This window comes from Thalia democratica, chromosome 1 (assembly GCF_965202585.1).
Source record: "Thalia democratica chromosome 1, ktThaDemo2.hap1.1, whole genome shotgun sequence".
Lineage (NCBI taxonomy): Eukaryota > Metazoa > Chordata > Thaliacea > Salpida > Salpidae > Thalia > Thalia democratica.
This window is the reverse complement of record NC_139165.1, coordinates 71,131,291-71,154,947: the sequence shown is the minus strand read 5'-3', so window position 1 is coordinate 71,154,947 and position 23,657 is coordinate 71,131,291. Positions and strand designations below refer to the sequence as shown.

The following is a 23,657-nucleotide window of genomic DNA, read 5'->3' as shown; positions in this document are numbered from 1 at the left end:
ACACAGATATGTTTTTGTAATAGTAGAAACAATAAATGTAACTTAATTACTAACTACAAAAAGTTATTGTTATATATACACTGTTCTGTATATGTGACAACTTTACAAAAAAAAATCAAACTAAAATATTTTTTTACAACTAACAAGTTACCGGAAGTACCGTACCTTATACCAAACAAATTGATAAATTTTTATAGCTCTGTGTGCAATGTTCGTAATACGTGATCTCTTTATAACAAGCATTAACCGTTATATCAAAAAGAGAAAACTTTATAATTAGTTTTCATGAGATCATTTTGAATTAGTTCAGTTTTGTTTTGTCGATAGATTTTTTAATGAAAAGCAGATGTTACTGAGTATGTCAAAAGCCATACAAATGTTTTTTTAGTTTTATTTACATTATTAACTTAATTTTTTTATAGGTAGAATGTAAAATTGTCAAAATAAAGTACTTGTCATTTTTCTTTTTAGTATAAGTTATTTATGAATCATCGAAAGTTTTTCTTAACATTGAAATATTGACTAAACAAGTATAAGATTTTTTTATAAGATTTTTTGTTACTTTTATGTTAAGTTAAAATACTATTTAATTATTAAAAGGTATTAAAAATGTTTTTAATGTTTTCTTTAAGTGGGCTAAATTTATTAATTACTTATTCTTGCGTAGTTTATACTTTAAAGAAGACAACCAAAGTTCTTAACTTATATACAAGGAGAATGATCAATTTTAAATTTTAAATTTTATTAACAATACAATGTTTCACTCGCTTGAAACTAGTCAAACGAGATCCTCAGTTGAATAAAATCTGTGAAAATTTTTATAACAAGTTTTCTTGCATGTTATTATAAAAATTTTTACAGACTTTATTCAACTGAGGATCTCGTTTGACTAGTTTCAAGCGAGTGAAACATTGTATTGTTAATAAAACTTAAAATTTTTAGTTGAAGTACTTATTCTAATTGTTTTATTACTGTTAAGTGCAAATATGTTGTTTTAAATTATCTAATAGATAAATTTAAAGTTTTTTTTAAAGTTAGATTTACTTTTTTAAAAACTTTTTTACTATATTTTAAATTAAAGCTTACATATTATTCAAGCTAAAAACTTTTGTTTATATTTAGGTTAGTTCTTATACTAGGCTTTTGTAGTGTTTTCAAAACTAAACATTTTTTTAAAGCTTTGTCTACAGTAATCTTTTTCTCATGACCATTTGCAAAAATTTTAACTATGGCACAAAATTAAACTATCTAGTTTTAGTATTATGTGTTTTATTTAATTGTTATTCAATAGCTTAGTTAAGGTTGTTGAATATTCAAGGTGTAACTGCACAGCAAAAATAAATTCACATTGTATAAATTTAAATTTTATTACTTTAGTTAGTTATGAAATTAGAGAAGTAAGACATTACACAAAATATAAAATATAATAAGTGTAAAATATGTAATGTAATACAACACAAATATAAAGTTTTTGACATTTTCAAAGTAATAATCGATTTTTTTACGAATGGGTTTAATTTAGTTTACTATTAACTCTTTTTCGTTCTAGTTACAATATAGTAGAGTAGTTATAAGAACCAATCAAATTGTATACTTTGATTCTTATGTAGTTTCAAACTTACAGTAAACAAGAAAAATGTAAATAGTTTAGTTTTTAAACCTTATAATGACTTTTTATTTTTGCTTTTTCAAACAATTATTTGAGATAATACCCCTTATAAATTTTATTAAAACGTGGATTGTCATAGTTTAAGTTTTAATGTCAATTTTACTACTGTAAATTGCTTAAAATTTTATAAATGATCTGTTGAACAAGTACAACAATTTCCTACTTTTTTTGCTTGTAGTTTGTACTTCTATTATTGATTAGATGACGTTCTAACAAGGTTTTTTCACTTTAATTGATAGCTTCTATTACTTAATTTCTTGTGAGACAATTATTAAAGGACTGTTGAAATTTTTTATCATGTTACTTTTTTATGTTTATTATTGCATAGAGAAATATGTCTGCTGCTTTTTTAAAATAACAAATGTCTTTATTTTCAGTTTACAATTTTTTTATATAAAGTTGTGTTTTAAATTAAAAAATAAATATATATGATTTATCTTTCAAACATTTTCTTCCTATCTAGATTCTAGATATATGCAGTTGATTGCATCAAATATCCCTATTCGCCAAAAAGACCACTTAAAACCTTAATGTGGCAAAATAATCTAAAAAAAAGCTAAAAATTACAGTATAATTTTATACTTTTAATAAAAATGTATAAAAGTTGAAAAAAAAATTTTTGTTCTATAAATTAAAATTAGTTTCTTATTTTTTAGCGTTTTGTGTCTAGTTATGTGTAAGCAGGCTTTTCTCGTCAGGTTTATAACTTTGTTTATGTTGATATAATGCTGTAGATTTTTTTGTTTTCGTTGAATAAGGTATGTATTTTTGTGTTGTAAATAAACAGTTATTTAAACTTTTTTTCGAATCGTTTTTATTACTAAAGTATTACGGTAGACTAGAATCAATAATTTAAATACTCATTAGTCGATTTTGTAGCAGAGTACTGGTTAAGTACTGTTATAAGTATAAAGCAGAACATCACTATAAAGTATACCCTAAGCCCGTTTATCAGTAAAGTAATTTAGTACTAATTCTATTCTTTATCAAACGAAAACAAAAGGGCTCATAATACTTGTTCCAAAGACCTGATGTAAAAAGAAACCTTTCGGTTATCGAGTCTTACACCACTTGGATACAGTTTAACGTCACTGTCCAATAATTAACCTTAGTTAACTATTTAACAGAGTTATAGTATGTCTGCAAATACAAAAATTGAAATAGTTTCTGACTATAACAATAGCTCCTCTTACCACTTTATGAAACAACAAAGGTAGCTTCGCCGATAGTTTGTGCATAAATTTATTTATAGAATTACAGTTTTTTAAAATTTATGTATCTAATTTTTTTAGAAAAAACATGAATATATTTTTTTTTATATACAATATTTACAACTAAGTTTAAAAATAGTTAACTAACTTTTGTTTTTTATTAAACTTAAAAATTAAGCTTTGCAAAAGACTTAAAATAAATTTCGTAATATCAAGCGCTTTTTGTCTAATTATGTGTAGGCGGGCTTTACTCACTAAGTTTATAATTACGTTTATGTTGGTATAATTTTGTAGTTTGTTTTGTTTTTCTTGTAAAAAGTATTTATTGTTGTCTAATAAATAAACAGTTAGTTTAACTTCCTTTTCGAACCATTTCTATTAAAGAAATGTTAAGGTAGACTAGAATCAATAATTTAAATACTCATTAGTCGATTTCGTAGCAGAGTACTGGTTGAGTATTGTTATAAGTATAAAGCAGAACATTACTATAAAATATACCCTAAGCCCGTTTATCAGTACAGTAATTTAGTATCATTTTACTTTCAGTATTTATTTTACAGATTAAAGTATGTCTGCATGTAAAAAAATTGAAATAGTTTCTGACTATGACATTAGCTCCTTTTTACCACTTTATGAAATGACAAAGGTAGTTTCGCTTATAGCTTTCTAGTTAGTGCATGAAATATCTTATAGAATACATTTTTTAGCAATTTATCTATATAAGATTTATTAAATAAACATGTATTTTAATTTTTTTTATTGATAAGCAAGTCTAAAAACAATAAACTAAATCTTTTATTATTGTTTTTTTTTATTTATACCATAACTATCTTTAAGAATGCTAAAGAAAGTTTCTACTTCTGTGATGTTGGCGATATATTTGACAAGTATGAAAGATGGTGTGAAGTTTTTCCAAGAATCAAACCATTTTATGCTGTGAAATGCAATCCTGATCCATTAGTTTTGAAGTTGATGATTTCAATGGGTATGGGATTTGATTGTGCCAGTAAGGTTTATTGTTATTTTTTAATGTGTAAACAACTAATTAGTTTGCCTAAAAAAGCTGACCTTGTTTTTCATATAAGCATTCAGGTTTTTTTTTTCAAGGTTATATCTATAAAACTTAACTGAATTTAAAAGTAAATGTTATATTTGTTTGGTTTTACTTTTTGTTTGAATTAAATCACCAAGCTTGAAGAAATATGTATTTAATGTAAAGTACAAATTTTTTCTTGAGTTCAAGGCGCGTACCTTATCGATGTCCTTATCTACTGTAATTTTATCTAAAAGTTTTCAATTTATTGCAATTTTTATAAATTTAATGACCTTACAATAACTTAGTTTAGCTTTAAAACTTAACATTTTTAATAAAAGTTTATGTGGTTTAAAAAGTAATATTAATTTGTTTGCTAGTTATAAAACAGTCTTTTTTTATAATTTTAGAAAAAATAAAACAAATAGGACTTAGTTCACGTTTTTTGAAATAAACTATTTATGATTTAATCTAATGCAATACTTTATTCTAATCATCTCTAGTTTTTAACATTTTAATAATTTTTAGTTTTCTAATTTTTCAATCAGATGACTTTGTTTTGTCTTATATAGTCTTTGTTTAGTTTTCACGAAAAAAAATTAAAAAGTCTTTCTTAGATTCTTAGTCCTAAAAGATTTTATTAAACAGTTATCTTTACAGAATAAGTAGTAAAACTTAGTTTAACTTTTTTTTTTTAAGAATGAGCTAGAGCTGTTGTTGGAGCTTGGTGCTAAACCTCATGGTATTGTATATGCAAACCCATGCAAGCAAGTTTCACATTTACTCTATGCAGCAAAGAAAAATGTATCAAGAACTGTTTTTGACTGTAAAGAGGAACTTGATAAAATTAAGAAACTTCACCCTAGCTCAGAGTAAGATTTTTATTGTTATCTTTAATTTTTGTACGTTTAATTTAGTAGCTTAATTATTATTTTTTTTAATTATCTAGGAGTTATTTTTGTTAGCTCTTATGTAAAAAATCATAATTGTTTTCCATCTATACTATTTCTTGTCCGATCAAATCCCAGTCAACCAATAACCGACACAGTAGAGGCGGTAGAGAGCAAATCCGCGTTATATTAATGTTTAAAATAGATTTACAATAAAAATAAAAGTATGAAATGACTTTTTTTTAATGTATTTTAGGATTTTTTACTTAGTTAGTAAGTGCATAAAACTTAATTAGTTTCGTTTTTTTGACCTTGCTAAATTTGAAGCTGTAATCACTGTTTAAAAGTTTTTAATGTATGAATTTAGTTTAATCTAAGTTAAGCTAACTTTTTGATTTCAACAGAATTTTTTTACGAATAAAAACGTCTGATGAAACCGCCCGATCCCCTCTCAGTAAGAAATATGGAGCAAAAATTGAAGATTGTCCAAACTTGCTGCAGTATGCGCTACAGTTGAAACTAAAAGTTATTGGAATAAGGTGGCAACTTTGTGTTTTTATCACAGTTTATATTTTAATACTTATAAAAAAAATGAAAATGTTATTATCACCTACGATATCTTTTTTAATTTACCTACATTCATGATAAGTTAGACATTTGTATGATTAAAATAAAGTTTGTGTCTATTGAAACTTATTAATTTTTTACACAAAACAAATTTATAGTTTTCATGCTGGAAGTGGATGCAAAGACACCTCAACTTACGTAAAAGCTTTGAAAGATTCCAAATTCTTGTTTGATTATGCCAAGCAGATCGGATTTGATTTCAAATTTTTAGACATCGGTGGAGGCTTTCCTGGTTGTGATAATGCGCTCGTGTCGTTTGAAGAGGTTTTAATTTAAAAAAAATTTTAGTTCTTTTTGAAAAACTAAAATATTATTAAAATAAAACAAGTGTTTCCTTTCGTTCATAATTAATTATTATTTGAGTAACTTATATTCTTAATTTTAGTTAATTTCGTACTAATTTTTTTTTTGTTCTGTAGTAACAGTAAACTACATTCCATAGGGTTTATTGTGGGATTTTTAAACAAAAATTTTAAAACAGAATTAGCTTAAAAAACTCTAATAAAGGATAAACTTTCCATAAGCTTATTACTTCACTTAGTTTCAAAAACAATGTGTATAACTTATAAGAAAATGGAAGTGCGAAACTAAGCCAAAAAAAAATGTTTACTGTTCAATATAATTGACTATATTTTATATGTATATCTTTAGCTTAGCCGTAAAACCAACTCTTAATACAGTTGAAAAAAATAATGTGCTGTTATATTTTAGATGTTGTTAAGTTTTTCGGTCAACACTAGCTTTCGAATCTGATACTTATTAAATTATTAACAAATTAGTAGTTTAAGAAGTAAAAACCAGTTTTTAAAGTTCAAATTATCTTGTTTATTAGACAATCTAAAATATATTTTTAACATTCAATATTGTACAAAATAAATATCTTAGCAATTCTTTACATTTTCTTCTGTGACATAGCTTACAGATGAGCCAAAAAAAAGCAACTAGAATTTTTAAGTTTTTTGTTAGAATATAATTATTTTCAAAGATTGGATGTGCAGTGAATGAGCAGCTAAAAGAACTGTTTCCGCTGGAAACCTACCCGGATTTGGAAATAATCGCTGAACCAGGCAGATATTTTGTCACTTCAGCCTACACACTTGTCACTAATGTCATTGAAAAAAGAACATCAAAGTCTAAATCAGGTAAAGGAATAAAAACATTGAAAATAAGTTTCAATATTTTTATATGTGTTAGTATAGTTTTCGTATAACTTTTTGTTTCTGACCAATGAATCAAAAAGTGGACTTTTTGCTAGTGAGTTGTTTTTAGAAATAAAATCAAAGTTTTGAAAAGTAAGTTTTTCCGCGAAATTTTTAAAGAATCAGGTTCATTTTGTTAATCACATTTTTTAAACCTAAAAAACGATAAGTTCCCTTTGCTTGTAAAGCCCTATTTATTTTGATTTCTAGTTACAAAAGCTGCTGTAATTTATAGTAATATAATTTGTTTTCTCTAGTAAACTAATCTTAAACATTGCTAGTTATAAGTTTACTTAATAAATAACTTTCGTTTTTTTTTTGATAGGGTATACTCTTAGGGTACTCAAATATTTTAAATGTTCAAAAAACTTAACTTAATTAACTTTGATTAAGTACTTTACTTTTGATAACCACAACTGTATAAAAATATCAAATGAAGTTTAATAACGTTTTATATTTTAAACTTATTAGTTGTATAACACAGTTTGTCCTGGACAAAACGTAAGGCTGTATCCATGGTGTATAACTCCATTACCAAAAGGTCCTTAGATTGGACTAAACATTTTAAGCACTTATTTTATTGTCGTTCAATATGCAATATTTCTGCATAGTACTTGATAAATATAAATACAAGTTTCAGTAAAAGTTGTATGTTATCGAAGTCGTAAACTTGTTTTACCTTGACAAAAATTCAAAATTTTTGCCTCATAAGGCGGCTACATTTACTTTTTATTTTCAGAATTTATTTTAGATTTAAAACAACTGTTTGCCATCGTTTGTTTGATCGAAAAATATAAAATTATTAACGTTTATTGTTATACCTTTAATAAAAAATAATAAACAACTAAGTTTATAATGATCAATTCTAACTTGCTGTTTATATTAAAGAGTTTCATAAGGCGAGTAAGTATTTTAATTAAAGGTTATTTACAACGTTGTTAGCTAATATTCGCAGTACAATAAGATTTTTAAGGCTGGGTTTGACTGATTAAAAATAGTTGATTTAAAACTTTACCAGGAAATTACAGACCCATTTCACTTCTATCTAATTTAAATAAAATAATCGAAAAAGTAATCTATGGTCGCCTGTACAGTTTTTTTTTCTAAAAATAATGTTGTAAACAATTCTCAGTTTGGCTTTCGACAGAATCATTCCACCACTTTAGCTTTGTCTGAATTTGTTGAAGGGGTTATGTCAAATTTTGATAAAGGAAACGCAGTTTGTGCAGTCTTTTTGGATTTAAGTAAAGCGTTTGACAGTGTAGATCGAAGTATTTTACTAAGAAAGTTGGAAAGTTATGGTGTGAGAGGAAATATGTATTTGCTAATCAGCTCATATCTAGATGGAAGGAAACAATTTGTTAGCTTTGGAGGATATGAGTCAACCTGTGAAGAATGTGAAATTGGGGTCCCACAGGGGTCAGTATTAGGGCCGTTATTATTCTTAATACATATAAATGACCTACAAAACAACACTGGTCTTAACATCCTCAACTTCGCAGATGACACAATGTTGTACAAAACATATACAAAAGACACATATCTAAATGACAATAAAAATTTTAACATAGAACTTAAAAAGGTATCAGATTGGCTAATGGAAAATAAACTTAAATTAAATCTTAATAAAACCAGAAGCATGATTTTATATCAATCAAAAAATATTTTTTGGAAAAATAAAGATCCTAATGTAAAAATAGGTAAAACAGTTATATCAAACACAAATAGCTATAAATATTTGGGAATAATTATAGACAGAAATTTAAAATGGTCAGAACACATAGAAACTATAAAAACAAAATTACAAAAAACATTGGGTATATTATATAAAACCAGACACTTCTTAAATGAAAAAGCATTATATTTGATCTTTAATTCTTTGCTTATGAGCAATGTTAGATATGGCTTGTTGTGCTGGGGAAGAGCAAATAAAAAATGTATAAATGATATTAATGTTCTCATAAACAGAGCACTTAGATGCATACATTATAAGAAATATGATGACAGTGTAAGAGAATTAAAATCTCAGAAAAAAATATTAAATGTTGAGAGTCTGTATTTATATGAATTAGGTCTTTTTATGTTTAAGTTTAACAACAATTTGTTACCAGATAACTTTAAAAATTACTATAAAAGTGTAAAAAATGTACATAATTATCATACCAGGTCTTCAGAAACAAATTTTTTCCTACCTAGATTCAACAGCAAAATAGGTCATAAATCACTATCCTTCCAAGGTAGTAAGTTGTGGACTAAGTTGCCATTAAGTTTAAAAAGTATAAGTCATTTTGGAAAGTTCCAGCATGAACTTAAAAGTTATCTTTTAAATAGTAATTCTCAAGGTCATTAGTGATCATTTCTACTCCCTATTTACTTTGTTTAAGGAGTTAATAGTACTTGTCATTTAATATCCAAATTTTTAATAATTTTTTTATATTTTAGTTTTTTTTTTTTTTGTCCGAAAGTTGATTTGTTTGGTCACAGTAACAGTGGTTTAGACTGGATTTTATCATTTTCTATCTAATTATTTCTAAGATTGTAGTTAAAGTTAACTATTTAGTAATTCATTTAATATCCAATTTTTTGTTTATTTTTTAATTTTTTGTTGGAAAGTAGATTTCTTTGGTTACATTAACATTGGTTCAGTTGAGATTTTAGCATTTTCTGTCCAGTTATTTTTAAGACTATTCCTTAAGATACTTTTTTGAATATATACTTTATTATTTTATATTTTTTATTGCATGAAAATGTAAAAAGAATAGTTATAGATGTTTATATTTTAGCAGAAAATAAAGTATTTAAAAAGCAAGCTGAGATAACTGTTTCAAGCAAATTTATATTAAAGAAAAATCTCTTTTTGAGCAATGCAAAATTATTCTTTTTTATGTTTACAAATGTTGTTTTCTTTCTATTATTTCAGTTAAGACTTAGACAAGTTTTTCAAAGAGAAAAGAGTTTTTTTTTTTTTTTTTTTTTTTGATTGATTTAGTGGAAAGAAATTTGTTGTTGTTAATATCATTGTTGTTAAAATTATTATTGTTTTTTTTTTTTTTAACGTATCTTCATGTTTTTATTTATAAAAGTTAAGTTCAGTTATTGTTAAAATCACTTCTTTAATATTCTATAAAAAAAAGAAAATTTACAATAGTTTATGTAGCTATTCAAATGTGAAATATTTTTATTTTCAACTTAAATTATCAGAAGAAAAAGAGAAAAAACTTTTTAGCACAAAATAGTTAATTAAAATGATATATTTATTCTATACTTTTTATCTAGTTTAAGCAATTTTTTTATGGATACAGCTTTATTTTACTTTGTTTGAATATTGCAGTTTTACGTTTTTTTTTTTTTTTCTTCAATGTTATAGTTATATTTTACTGTTACTTACTTTTTGATAGGTTAAAATAAGTTGGTAGTAGAGTCGAAATTCTTAAACACATATAAAAAAAGGAAATAACTTAATATATATATAATTTTTCTTTTTAAATTATATAACAGGGTAATTTATTTGCAAAGTTCTGGATTAATTTTAAAATTGAAATTTCAGATAAAAACTTGACCTTTTAACGTAAAGTTAGATATATATTTATGTGTATATAGTGTTAGATATATGAGTGTGTAATTTTTTTTTATTTTTTAAGAAAATTCTTTTTTTTTTCTATTTATTTTTCTTTAGAAAAATATTTAATGTTGTAAAGTTTAATAGAGTCTCTTTTTATAGAGCTTTTCGTTTTAGAGTTTAAATTTTTCATTTTTTATTTTATTTTTAGCTCATTATAATATTGATTAAGTTTGGGTATGCAACTCGATGACCGAGAGGTCTTTTTGCTATCCAGGTCATTGAACCAAAACATTATTGAGCAAAAATTTTTGTTTTTTTTTTTTCGCTTTTTGTTCAATAAACTAATAATAAACTAATAATAACCAGGTTTAAAATTTTTAATGAACTTATCAAAAAGCAAAGTAGTGGTTAAGTTGCATACTAAAGTATTTTTAATACTATATATATTGTTTATTGACCGGCAAAAAACGATCAAAAAGTCTTGTCAAAGGACCTGGTGCACAAAAAAACCTTTCGGTTATCGATTCATACACCAGAACAGTTTAACGTCATGTCCAGGAAAATAATAATACTAGCTTGTTCAACATGTAGGATTATTAAAAAACTAGCTATAGTCTTTTAGCTAAAATTTTTATACAAAGTAGTTATTAAAATAAAGTTATTTTTATTAGCTGCATAATTTATCAAAACATACTCGATTTATCGATTCATACACCAGAACAGTTTAACGTCATGTCCAGAAAAATAATAATACTAGCTTGTTCAACATGTAGGATTATTAAAAAACTAGCTATAGTCTTTTAGCTAAAATTTTTATACAAAGTAGTTATTAAAATAAAGTTATTTTTATTAGCTGCTTAATTTATCAAAACATACTAATTTTTTATTTAACATTTTTAAAGAGAAATTTTTTTTTGAAAACTTTTTAAACATTCTTTTGTATAATTAAAATAGTACTATTTTATAACAAACTATAACTACTTTGCTCAGATTTTAATCAATGATAAGGTTTATAAGGCAAAATAATGTTTTTAAAAATTAACGCACTCAATTAACATTTCATTTAGGATTTTATCTGTGACAAGTTAAAGTTTTTTTTTGGTTTCAGGCGTTACTGAAATTAATAATCGTTATTTATTTATTTGTAATATTAAAAGTTAGTTTAAAAACTAAATATTTTCTTAGATGCTTTTTCGTGTATACAGGTAATCTATTGTACAATTACATCATCGATGAAGGAATTTTCGGTAACTTAAACTGCTTACTTTACGACCCAGGGGCTAAGTTTAATCCATTAGTCTTCAATAGCTCGGTAAATTGAATAGTTTTGATTTTCTTTTTTTATTGATTTAAGTTTTAAAATGTTGCGCATCTTTTTATCAATACATTGACACTTAACGTTAGTAAAACTAGACTATAAAAACTATTTTTATAAAAGCATACAAACTATTTTAATGAAAACAACTTTTATTATCAAAGCTTTATTCTTTGCTTTGATTACTTAGTACTTTATTTATAAATATATACTTTTATTGATTTAGTTTTTTTAATTAACATACCTATTTTTAAGTAGAAGTACGTAGTGCTTTTTTAAACTCAACATTTGAGATAAAGTGAGCTTTAACAAGTTTTTTTTAAATGATACCTACAATTAGTGACCCTTTTGCATAAAGTTTAACTACAATTTTTGATAGAAAACTTAATTTACATTATAAAAAAGATGCATTTAATTTTTTCGTAACTATATAACTTACTAGTATGTCATTAAAACAAATTATTAGTTAGCAATATAAAAACGTGAAGATTGTGAAAAGTTCTTCTCTTAAACTGAGAAAGTTTAAATTTTTTTATTGACCAAACTGTTCAAAATAAACTATTTAAAATAAAAACAATGTTTCCTTAAAAACTTTGAAATCGTGAGTATTAAAATAAAGTAGTGCGAGATATAAAGTCAAAACCTCTTTTATTTCAACAATATTCCTTAAAACATAACAAAACTTCAAAACGGCAGCATTTTATAGTTACTTGACCAGTAGTCATGTTATAAAAGTACAGTTCTTTTTTGATAAAAAGAAAAACTGTATCAATAAGTTTTATTTAATTTTATTTTTCAAAGTAGGAGTGTTTATATAACTAGTTTAAAAATAACAGAAATAAGTTTTACTTGCATTTAACCAGTTGGTATTTTGGCTTACACCCAGAATTGAATACTTTAGTAGCATGTAGTAAATACCAAAATTGACAGAAGATTTTTTAGTGCTATTAAAACTTTTTAAAACTTCCAGGGTGATTTGAGGAACGAAGATAAAAAGCTTTCTTCTATTTGGGGCCCTTCATTAAACAAGGCTGATAAAATAAAATTCAATTTTCAACTTCCCGAACTAAACATCAACGACAAATTTTTTTGGAAAGGTTGTTTGCAGTTGTTTTATTTACTTTTTGTTAAAAATTTACAATTTTTTCAAAATAAATATCAAAGCTGAAACGTCATTGGTGACGAGATTAGTGTATATTTTAATGTTAACGTAAATTATAATTAATTTTTTTGTTTGAACTTTGTTGAAAGGCTTTTAAAAACCTAAGGAGATGATAAAGAATAAAAGGAAACACATGTGCTCTACAAAAGAAATTGTTTAGCTCTCGCTTCAAACTTTCATTTAGAAGCAACAGACTTTATTTTGTTTTGTTACTAATTGCTTATTTATAACTAATATAAATTTTTATACTTACTTGAGCTTCATTAATTTTTAAAAACATCTTTAGAATTTTTATTAACTTAGTATGTATGAATCCCCTATGGCTTTAAAAAATAAGAGTTTTGTTTGAGCAAAATACAATGCTTTGCAAAATAAGTACATTGTGTATGAACAGTATAATTTTTACAGATATGGGAGCTTATTCAATATCATCAACTAGTGATTACACAAACTCAACTCAACCTAAAATTCGATACATCGTTTCTCCGCCTGCATTGTTAGTTCTAAATTATGATTGGATAATATACATATTTATAATATTGATAGGTTTTATCAAAACTTTTTTATTTTAAGTACATTTGGTTTTTTTCTACTGATTGTGCTAATATTTATTATATGTTTAGATTATTCAATTCTAAAGAATTTAGACCAAAAGTTGTGTGACTTTAAGTGTTTTATATGGTTACCACTCACGTTAACTAATAAAAAATTGGCTAGCTCAAAATAGTTAGAACAGTATTTTAAATTAGTTTTTTTTTTATGAAATTAATTGAGTAAATAACTTATATAAACAATATTTTACTGTTTATACAACTATCCTTACAAATGCTTAATATTGTAATCAATTTGTTTAATAAAGTTTGTTTAAAGAGCTTGATTACGTTTATATTTTGGTTAGTTTTGTATATATATTTCTTCTACTTTTATGTTTAGAGCTTTTTAGCTTTAAAAACCTAATTTGGTATAAAACATCCGTATATTTTCATGTTTGTTAGTAAACTGATAATTTTTTTAATTCTGTTTAAGCCAACACTTATAATTAGTTTAAATTTTTGCATTAAAGAAGTTTTAATACCACTTGAATTTTCCGACTCGCAGCTACTAGTAAATATTAGCTTTTAAATATTATACAACACAGTGTTCAAATATAGTTGTATGGTCGATTTAAATAAAATGAACTGCTTTAAGCTATAACATATGGTCCTTAGCTCAGCATTTTTAAATTGAGTCATTAGACAAGTTGATCAAATTATAAACTGATCTAACATACAGATTAGAACAAGGTGAGTTTTATTTGAAGGTGACATGTTTTGAGCGACATATCAATCTAACTAATAACCCTCTGCAACTAATTATAATCTTTCTTTTTTTCAAACTTAAATTTTTTAAATGAAGTTTGTTTTTGTAATTGTTTAGTAATGGTAAATTTCTTAATTCGTACTTTATAATTGTAAAGTCATATCTTATCAACAGACACTTAACGTAAATTTAAGTAAAACTAAATATATCATTATAACTTTAACCGAAAGACACAGGCTAGTTATTGCCTAAAGTAAGAGATTGGTAGTTTTATTTTTATAAGTTATTCTACTAATTCAATTTTTTACAAACAGGAATCATCTTCTAGCAAGCGCTGCCAAACCCTGCCATTAGAAGTACTGAGCATGCAAATGAACATATGTATGAAAGTCAAGCAATAAATTTTTATCATCATTGTGTTTTTTTACTTTTGCATAGTTTACTCTATTGTTCATTGAACGACAAAAAAGAACACTCAAAAAGTTTAATCTGAGAATATGGTGTACGAAAAAATCTTTCGGTTAACAATTCATACATTACGGAAGTAAATTGATATTTTGTCTTAATACTACTTTAATCTTTTAAACTGCAATTGAAATACTTAAAATAAATTTTTTAAGTATCAATAAAAAACTATTAAATGCTTTGTGCAATAAAATCACTTAATTTGTTTAAAAAGCATATTGTTTGTTTTCTTTACAACTTTTTTTAACTAAAACAAAACCTTTTTATTAATTTATACGGCTGTAAAAACAAAAAAATATCTCAGAATAACCTTTAAACTTTATTTAAACTACAAGTTCTATACAAATACTTTATAAAGTGGAATCTCATCTTATAAACTTGTTTATATTTTATCGGATATTTTTTATAATGTTTCTAACGTTTTTAGTGCAATTTTAGAATGCTGTATAAACATATGTTTAAACTGAAACTTTATTAAAAATTATATTATTAACTAAAATATCTTTAAACTTATGATAACTAAACATTTTTAGTTTAAACCCTTAGACTTTTTTTTTGTAAACTAAAAAGAAAAAACTAATATTAAGAATATTCTAGTCATCATTTAAAAAAAGTTGCAAAAGTTTGTTTTTACTTAATATGTATATAATAAATAATGAGTTTCACACCGCCAACGACAACAGCATCCGAGACAACCTACGACCGGTTTCGTCCTTATTAGGAGTCATCAAGCAGGCATATTCGCGAGAGATCGCTGTTGTGATCATACCAAGCGGGGTTAAATAGAAAGGACTGAAGTGACCGTTTGTGAGTAAACTTGAAAAATTGACACAGCTAAATCATTCACAGCCCAATGTCTCAGATATTATCAGCTTATTGTGAGATTATAGTCTGTGCTCGTTTGATCAGTTTTAACCAATGTATATTTCGGCTTTAATCAAAAAAGTTGAGATGTTCGCGCCATCAACAATAAATAATAAACTTCACACGACCAACAACAACAGCATCCAAGAAAACCTACGACCGGTTTCGTCCTTATTAGAACTCATTATGCAGGCAAAGTCGCGAGAACCGCCGTTGTGATACTACCAAGCGCGATTAAATACAAAGCACTGAAGCGATCGTTTATGAGTAAAGTTACTTAGTAAAAGTACTTACTAAATATTTATGACAGTTTTAATAATTTAAGTTGGATATGGTTAACAAATATAAAAAAATTGAAAACTAAAATGTAATCTTTATGAAGTAACTAAAAATGTAGTGTGCAACTAAAACAAAAGTCTTATGCTTTTCTTAGTATAATATTAAATATCTTAATGTCTAAGTACATGACGTAACTAAAACTTTAGTACACTTGAATAGTTAGATTTTATATATTTATAGAATATATATATAGAATATATTTAAAGTTACATTGTCTAGAAAGCAGTTTTAAAGTTAGGCATAAAATAAAATTTAAAAAAAATAAATATTTCAAAATCAATCGTTTAAACATACTATGTATGAACAGCTGTGCATTTGCTTAGAAGTATTTTATGTTAGTTTTGTACCAAAATATTCTACTTCATAATTATACTTTTAATGTTTTTCCATAAAGATCTGTTAAATCAAGTAGTTCTTTTTGTACAATTCTGTTTGATACAAAAATAATCAGTATTTATAAGTTATAAAATTACTTTTTTCTAAATTAGTTTTTTTTTAAACACTTAAATGAACTTCTTTAACTAGTCTACTTAAGTATGTGTTTTTCTATTTACCTTTGAATTAACAGTATCTATAATAATTTAAAAATTCAATAAAACACCAATTTTACTTTAAAAAAATTGAATAAAATTTTAGAAAATAACAAAAAATACATTAGAATTAATTTATTGTTGTCTTTTTCTTGAGTAGTTTACATTAAAAACATTTACTTTAGAAAAAACTCTTAAGATACTTTTTGAAGATATTTTAGATAAAATAAACAAAAAAATGTTGAACAAAAACTCAAATAATGAATAACTGCTAAATATTTTTAATATTATTTTTTAGGTTTTAAAACCAATTAAATATAAAGTTAAAACGACGTAACTAAAATTTGTAACAAACTGTAACTACTTAAACTTTTTTATCTTCACCGATTTTTTTTTATACTTCAATAGTTAGCTCTGTTTTTAAGGTTGGTAAAACATTTGTCCCATAATAAGGACAGTAATTTCGCTAGATACGAAAATCACGTCTTTTTTGTGTTTTTTTGTTAAACAAACAATAATTAATTAATTTAAAAGTGTAGTTTTCGTCACATATACGGCTTATATTGTTTGCTAACACTTAAATCACAAATTTTGAAATGTGTCAACGTAAAACTAGATAAATTTATCCATTTTGTTTACATTTACTTGTAAAACAAGTGTTAAAACTTTTGTCTTATTTTTTTTTAAAGTTGTAGTTTTAACAGTTACATTATTATAGATTACTGAGCAGAAGCTGAAACAAGTTTTTAAATGTTTTATAAAATTGGATTAAATTCTAGTTATGTGTATGTAGATTTTAGATGGTTAATTCTAAGAACTAAGTCATTACTTTGTGATAAAAATTAAAAAGATTTTTTCTTGGTTTTTGAGAGTTTTAAACTTGTGCTGTTATAAAGTCTGATAATAGTATGAGTGAGTTGTTAATACAAGTTTTCAAAAATAGTCATCTCATAAAATAGTTGTCTAGAAAGTTAATAATAAATAACAATAAAACTTCTTTATAAGAAAAATTACTCAAACTCAAAATGTTTTGTCCGTTAAAGCTGATTCATCTTATACTATCAATTTCTAACATGGTAAGTGCTAAAAAATACTTTTTACTTTATTAGATATATTTAAACTGTTAATTTTTGATCAGCTCAGTTTTCTTTTATTGATTTTAGGTGTTTGCTGTTGTAGTAATTCTACTGTCTTTAGACTATCAGAAATGTAACGAAAAGTTACAATTACAACTTGAAGACGAAGAAACAAATGTGTTATTTAGTGACCAGCAGATTAATTGGAAATTGCCTATTTACATTTTTACGTTGTTTTTAACGTCTTTCACCAATTTTCTCAACTGCATTGGTATTGTAAAAGAAAACATCTACATTATCGGACTAGTTAGTTTGTAATTTATATTTTTGTATTTTCAATACAAATCATTAAGTACAATTTCTCAAAACACAGTACTCTTTAAAAAAAAAATATTTTTTCATCTATAGTACTTCTTTTCAACCATAATAATTACGGACATGATGATCAACCTCAAATTTGATAATTCAGCAACTGTAAGCAAGCTACGAAGTAGTTATATCAACAAAAGCTTATCTGATATACAGACAAATGTTAAAATTAAAGTTGATCTTAGTGTTCTATCACAGCTCTCTTTAGAAGAGGTTAAGTACAATTAAGTATGCAATAGTACTTTAAAAGAAGGTATTGTTAATAAACTATAAGAATTAGCTATCTTGTAGTAGTTTGAATTAAAATAATAGACTTTTAAAGCTAATCTTTAGGAAAAGAAGTACTTAAAAAAGTTAAATCAACCATTATTCAGTCGCAAATAATTTCAAATGTTTTGCTTAACTTTATCTTAAAGCAATGCAAAATTTGTATTTTCAAGTTGGTTGAAACATAATTATATATAAAAAGTTTGTTGTATGAAAATGGTCAAAACTTAATTTAACATTTTTTTTGTGAGATAAAATATATTATATTTTACAGGAGAAAAACTTTAGTTGTAGAAAGTTGATGAATCTTATAAGCAACAAACTATCGAAAAGCTATAATAAAAAGTCTAATAAATATGTACTTAAAAAAGTAAAATTCTATAAGATGTGCACAACATCTATACAACTAAACAAGTACTTACAAAAAGTGAAGTCGTATGGATTGTTTTGTACATTTTTGATACTTTTTCAAGTAATTTATTTAGAAAAATACTTGTAAAATATAAATAATAAGTTTTTTTTAGTTCTAAAACTAAGTAAATAAATTAAAAAAGTTAACAACATTTGTATTTTAAAGGTTATAAAGGGCTAAAGATGGAGATAATATCTGTTTTTATTTATTGTAAGGGAAATAATCAAAACATGATATAATTCTGACCTTGTTGTTAATCGAAAGAAAATTATATTAAATTTAAAACAAAAAATTTTTAGACTGTTGTTTTTATATCAACGCTTTAAAAATATATTATAGTAACAGTAAGATAGCCGATAAAACTGATTAATCTCTTTTTTCCATCTTTTAAAAGATTCATTTTTTAAACTATTGCGAAGAAAAATATATTTAAAAATAAAACATATTCTAAAGCAGAATCTGTTCTAGTTTAAAAACGTAAAGATAAAACTGAACATTTAAAAATAAGAGTATAATATTATACATCAACAATTTTATTGTTACAGATCATCAACTTATTCTTTTCTTTCATAACTTTTGTTACTGTCTATTCAAGTTTATACAAAAAACAAAAAAGCAAGGATAAAAATACTCAAGCAGAAAACTCGTAAGCTGCAGAAATTCTGAATATTTCTACAAATTCTTTTAAAACTCATGTGCAACAAGTTAAAAGCTAAAAATATTTTAAACATATTTAGCCATATAACAAACTTTTTTTTTTAGTATCGAGTTTAATATGACTTTTAAATCTTAGCAGTTTTAACTGGTAGCATTTAAACTTATTTAGTAAAAATTTAAACAAAATTAAATTTATTTTACTTTTGTATAAACTAAACTTAAAAAAAAGTTGTTTTCTACATACATGTGTTTTTTTTTTTGTGAGTTAAAAAACTAAATTTTGGATGCTTGTTGTTTACATTTTTTATTACTAATTAAAAGTTATGAGTGTTATTTGTACATTTTTATTACTTAATAAAACATTAACATAAACGGATACATGTTGTACAACAATTTTAGTTAATAGACACCATATATAACAAGTTTAATAAACAATAATAGTCTGCTATTGTACTGATTAAAACAAACAAAGTCTTTTACAATATATAATTCAACAATTTTTTATCAGTGTGATACAACTGTTACAAAAAAAAACTTAACTTATAACTTATATAGCCTTATAATTGCATCAGAATTTAGTTAATCAAGTAAAACGTAAAACAAAAAAGTAGTTAAAATTCTTAATAAACAAAATAATTAAATACAACATAAATTCACTAAATAACTAAACAAGGATAATGAAAAATCATTCTGCTTACATAACTTTAGTTTGTTTAAATGAATGTATATGGCTTCAATTTTGACCAGATCAAAATTATTCTTACAACTTCTAAATTCTAAATTTCGTTTCATTATAACTTTTTCCACAAATGACATTTTGAATTAAATTTTCTAATATTTAAGATCTATTCATTACATTTGAATTTGCTATACTAATTGTCTTTGGCTGATTACACTAATTTCTGATGCAATTATAAGGCTTTATAAGTTAAAAACTTTCTTTTTCTTTGTAACAATTGTATCACACTGATGAAAATTTGTTGAAATGTATTTGTGTTTAGTAAAAGACTTTGTTTGTTTTTGAAGCTTTAATCAAATCAGTAAATGTTTTAACTAGGGGTCGGCAAGCATTTGGAAGTCGCGGGTTAAATTTCAGAAAAAAATATTCACAAGCATTAGTTACAGTTTAATTGTCGTTTTTAGTCTTAATACGAGACCGAAAATATTTAGTGTGATTTTTGAATTTCTTCATGAAGTGTACCAAAGACTTTTATCTCTTAGTTTAAAACCAAAGCACATGTAGTATAAGTTTAAAAATTTTCTTTCGTGGACAAAAGTTGCATGCTCATGGGCCGCATCCCATTCAAAATAAAAAAATGATCGTAGGCCGCAGTTTGCTTACCCCTGATTTAAGCACATAAAGTAATTACAAATAATTTCCTTCTGTCCTACAATTATTCATTTAATAACACATTTAAAAGGTCACTATTAAATAAAGTTTAGAATTGATAAAAAGGCTCAAGCAAGTTCCTTTGTCAATCATTTTAAACAAAGAGTACTTAGCTAAAATAAATTGTGTCTAATTAAAAAATATATACATATTGTTTTAAAAATTAAGTCACAACTGATATAAAAATAAAAAGTAATAAGTAAACAAAAACTTAAAGTAAAACACTTTAAAAATACTTTCAGTTTAAATACTCTATTTCAAAGTTTAAAACGACTATAATTAAAAAAATATATAAGTAAATATAAAAACTTTAAAAATACTTAACTTGAGTTATTTTTTTGTCTAGAGGATTTTAAAAGATTAATGAAATCATTTAGAACGTCCTAGCTAGTATTTAAATATTAGTATGTCTTGAGATTATAGTCTTGATAATACAATAACTTGACAATAAAAGTTTAATAAGTTGTTAATTGTATTATTTTACACAACGTTTTAGGTTTTTATATCCTGTAAACATATAGGATGTTGTCTTGTCAGATTAGGAACTAACTATTAACACTTTTAAACTTCATGACAAATTAAACTTTTAAGTCCAAAATTTTAACTTGATTTGAAAAACTTTACTTTTTTATGCTTTATAACTTCATTACGTTAGAGCTCAATTAACATTTTTACTAAAAGGTTACTGTGAGAGATTTGTGATTTAGTTACAGTAGATTGCAGTAGATAACAATAAGTTATAATGGCAAAACCAATGTTTTAATAGTAAGTGTTAATAATAAACTGTAATTTATAAAACAAATTGTTTTTTTAGGTTTTAAATACAACACAATTCCGTAATTGTTCTATTCATACTTTTTAAGATTTTGATTTAGTAAGTCAATATTTAGTTTATCTATAGTTTTACTACAACTTAATAAAATTCAAAGCATATTTTACTGGTTTGATATTAAAATTACAGGGTTCACGACTATTCAAATTCAGGAAATTCAATTTAAATAAAAATTTAATGAGCCACAGCTAAAAAAGTGGGGAACGGGTCTAAATTGCACGAAGACAAAATTGCACGAGATTACCAAATTGCGCGAGGTTACTAAATTGCACAAAGACGATTTTGCACCAAGGGTCAATTTTGCCCGAGTTACATTTTTGCACGAGAGTAAAAAAATACAGAAAAAATAAAAGAAAACATAAATAAAAAAAATAAAAAAAAATTAATTACAAAAAAAATAATAAAAAGCTACTGACCGAAGGCAAGGGTTAGGGGTAAAAGTGATAGTAAAACATAAAAAATAAATAAATAAATAAAAAATAAAAGTAATAACTTACAGAGCGAGGGTTAGGGGTAACAGTTATAAAAAAAACTATATTAAAAGCAAAAAATAATTAAAATTATTACAGAAGTTTAAAAAAAAAATTAACCCGTGCAAAAATTTCTCATTGCAAAGTTGTCTGCTCGTGCAAAAGTTTCTTCGTGCAAAAGTGAACCTTCGTGCAAAAGTTTCTTAAAGCAATTTTACCTTTGTGCAAAATTATCTTCGTGCAATTTTGTGCACTTGTTCAATTTTGTCCCCTCGTGCAATTTTGTACGCTCGTGCAAATTAGACAGCTACCCCAAAAAAGTAATGTATTTATAAAAAAATATAAAATACTTGTGTAGACAGCTTGCCCAAAAAAGTAATGTATTTATAAAAAAAGTATAAAATACTTGTGTAGGTCTTATCAATATCTGCAAGCCATGTTTTTTTTTCGCAAAGTCTTAAATATTTTTTGAGATATGGCTAAAATAAGTTTTAAAATTTATTAACTTTTAGTAGTTTTTAGATATTCAAAAACATTTAAAGTTTTGCTAAAAAGAAATAAATTGCATGTAGATATTAATTAAACCTATTTTATACATGAATATATACATTAATTTTTGAGTTGTGGCCCTTTAAAATGTTTTTTTAAGAATTTGAATTTTCGGAATTAGAATTTTTATGTAACCAAAATTACTCGATAAGTTCACTAGTACAAAAAAATTTATTAAAACTTAAAAACTCATTCTATTGTTTATGATAAAATTTCACTTGGTTTTAATTTATTTACTCGTGGTTAAATTTTCATAATCTTAATAGTCAGTACTTTAAAGTGCGTAAATTTTTTGTATTTAGTTTTTCTGTTTTATAACTGAAACTAAAAACATTTTGTAATGAAAATTAACAATATTAGTTACTTAGACTGTTAAATTAGATTTGAAGTTTAAGTATCTTTAGCAAATACTATTTTTATTTTAATTGTAAATTGGTTGTGTTGTTACTAACATTTTTTTTTTATTAAGGCTCTAAATTTAATATCATTTTTATGTTAAATTTTCTTTCAATTTATAATTCTGTATTTAAACATAAAAATAATTTCAAAAACTCAATTATAACACTTGTACTATCAAGTTCATAAGCTCTCGCTAGACTGATACCCAGGTTTCGTTTTTAATGAAACTAATTGGTAGAATGACGACTGCAATTTCCTTAAGTTGCGACTGACTGAAGAGTTTTACTAAAAATAAAACCCGGGTCTCAGTCTACCGAGAGTTTGTGGTCTGATGATATGAGTAAATTAATTAAAACTTTATGTTAATTTTAGCTTGTCTCACGGCACATGAAAGTCCTGGCTTTTGCTCTAATGATCTTTATTTTATTACAATTTTTTATCTTTCAACTGCAACTAATAATCGTGTTATTAAAGTTATATAAAAAATTATTAGAATGTTAAAAATAACAATCTGTTGAAACACAAATATTTTACTGGGCAATAGGGCGCTTGTAAATACGACGACCTTTGAGTTTTCAGCTGAAAAATTTTTACGCCTGGCAATTACCACCAAACCACCCTGTGCGAAATTTTAGCTGATTAAAAAAAGTTTTATAGAGGCTATTTTAGATTTTCTGAAAAGCACCCTAATAAAAAATTAATTAAGAAATAAAAATTTAAAAAAAAACTGTATTGCTAGAAATACAGTTAAAATTAAACACTATTTGGTATTAAAAAATCAAAGTTACAAACGGAACGGGTTTAAAACGTTAGTTAGAAATACTAAAGATAAAATATATTAAAAAATATGAAGTTTTAAACGAACAAGAATTAAACATTAAACGTTATAAATGACAGTAGACTGTGTGTTTACAATTCAAAATACATCTTATAGGCTTTGGTAAATTTGATTATTAAATAAAACTATTACAAAAAGCTAACAAAAACAGTAGTTGGTTACTTTTAAGTTTTATTTAAAAATACAGTGTCATGGACACATTTTAGCACAGCAAATACAAAACACGATTGTAA

General features: G+C 24.7%; 1 protein-coding gene across 1 annotated transcript; it reads left to right on the top strand.

Moving 5' to 3' along the window:
* The first annotated feature begins 3,517 nt into the window (after window positions 1-3,517).
* LOC145838682 (ornithine decarboxylase-like) lies at window positions 3,518-14,368 on the top strand. The gene is made up of 11 exons (XM_082946309.1): window positions 3,518-3,526; window positions 3,718-3,891; window positions 4,613-4,785; window positions 5,208-5,342; window positions 5,529-5,694; window positions 6,416-6,572; window positions 11,397-11,503; window positions 12,477-12,603; window positions 13,077-13,164; window positions 13,941-13,968; window positions 14,282-14,368. The coding sequence occupies exons 1-11, from the start codon at window positions 3,518-3,520 to the stop codon at window positions 14,366-14,368; spliced, it is 1,251 nt and encodes a 416-aa protein (XP_082802435.1).
* The last annotated feature ends 9,289 nt before the right edge of the window (window positions 14,369-23,657 follow it).

Excerpts from the sequence above, each read along its gene's own strand:
- LOC145838682 (XM_082946309.1), top strand. Across the intron at positions 6,573-11,396 it reads AACATCAAAGTCTAAATCAG|GTAATCTATTGTACAATTAC; the intron begins GTAAAGGAATAA and ends TCGTGTATACAG. Across the intron at positions 13,969-14,281 it reads AAGGTGAGTTTTATTTGAAG|GAATCATCTTCTAGCAAGCG; the intron begins GTGACATGTTTT and ends TTTTACAAACAG.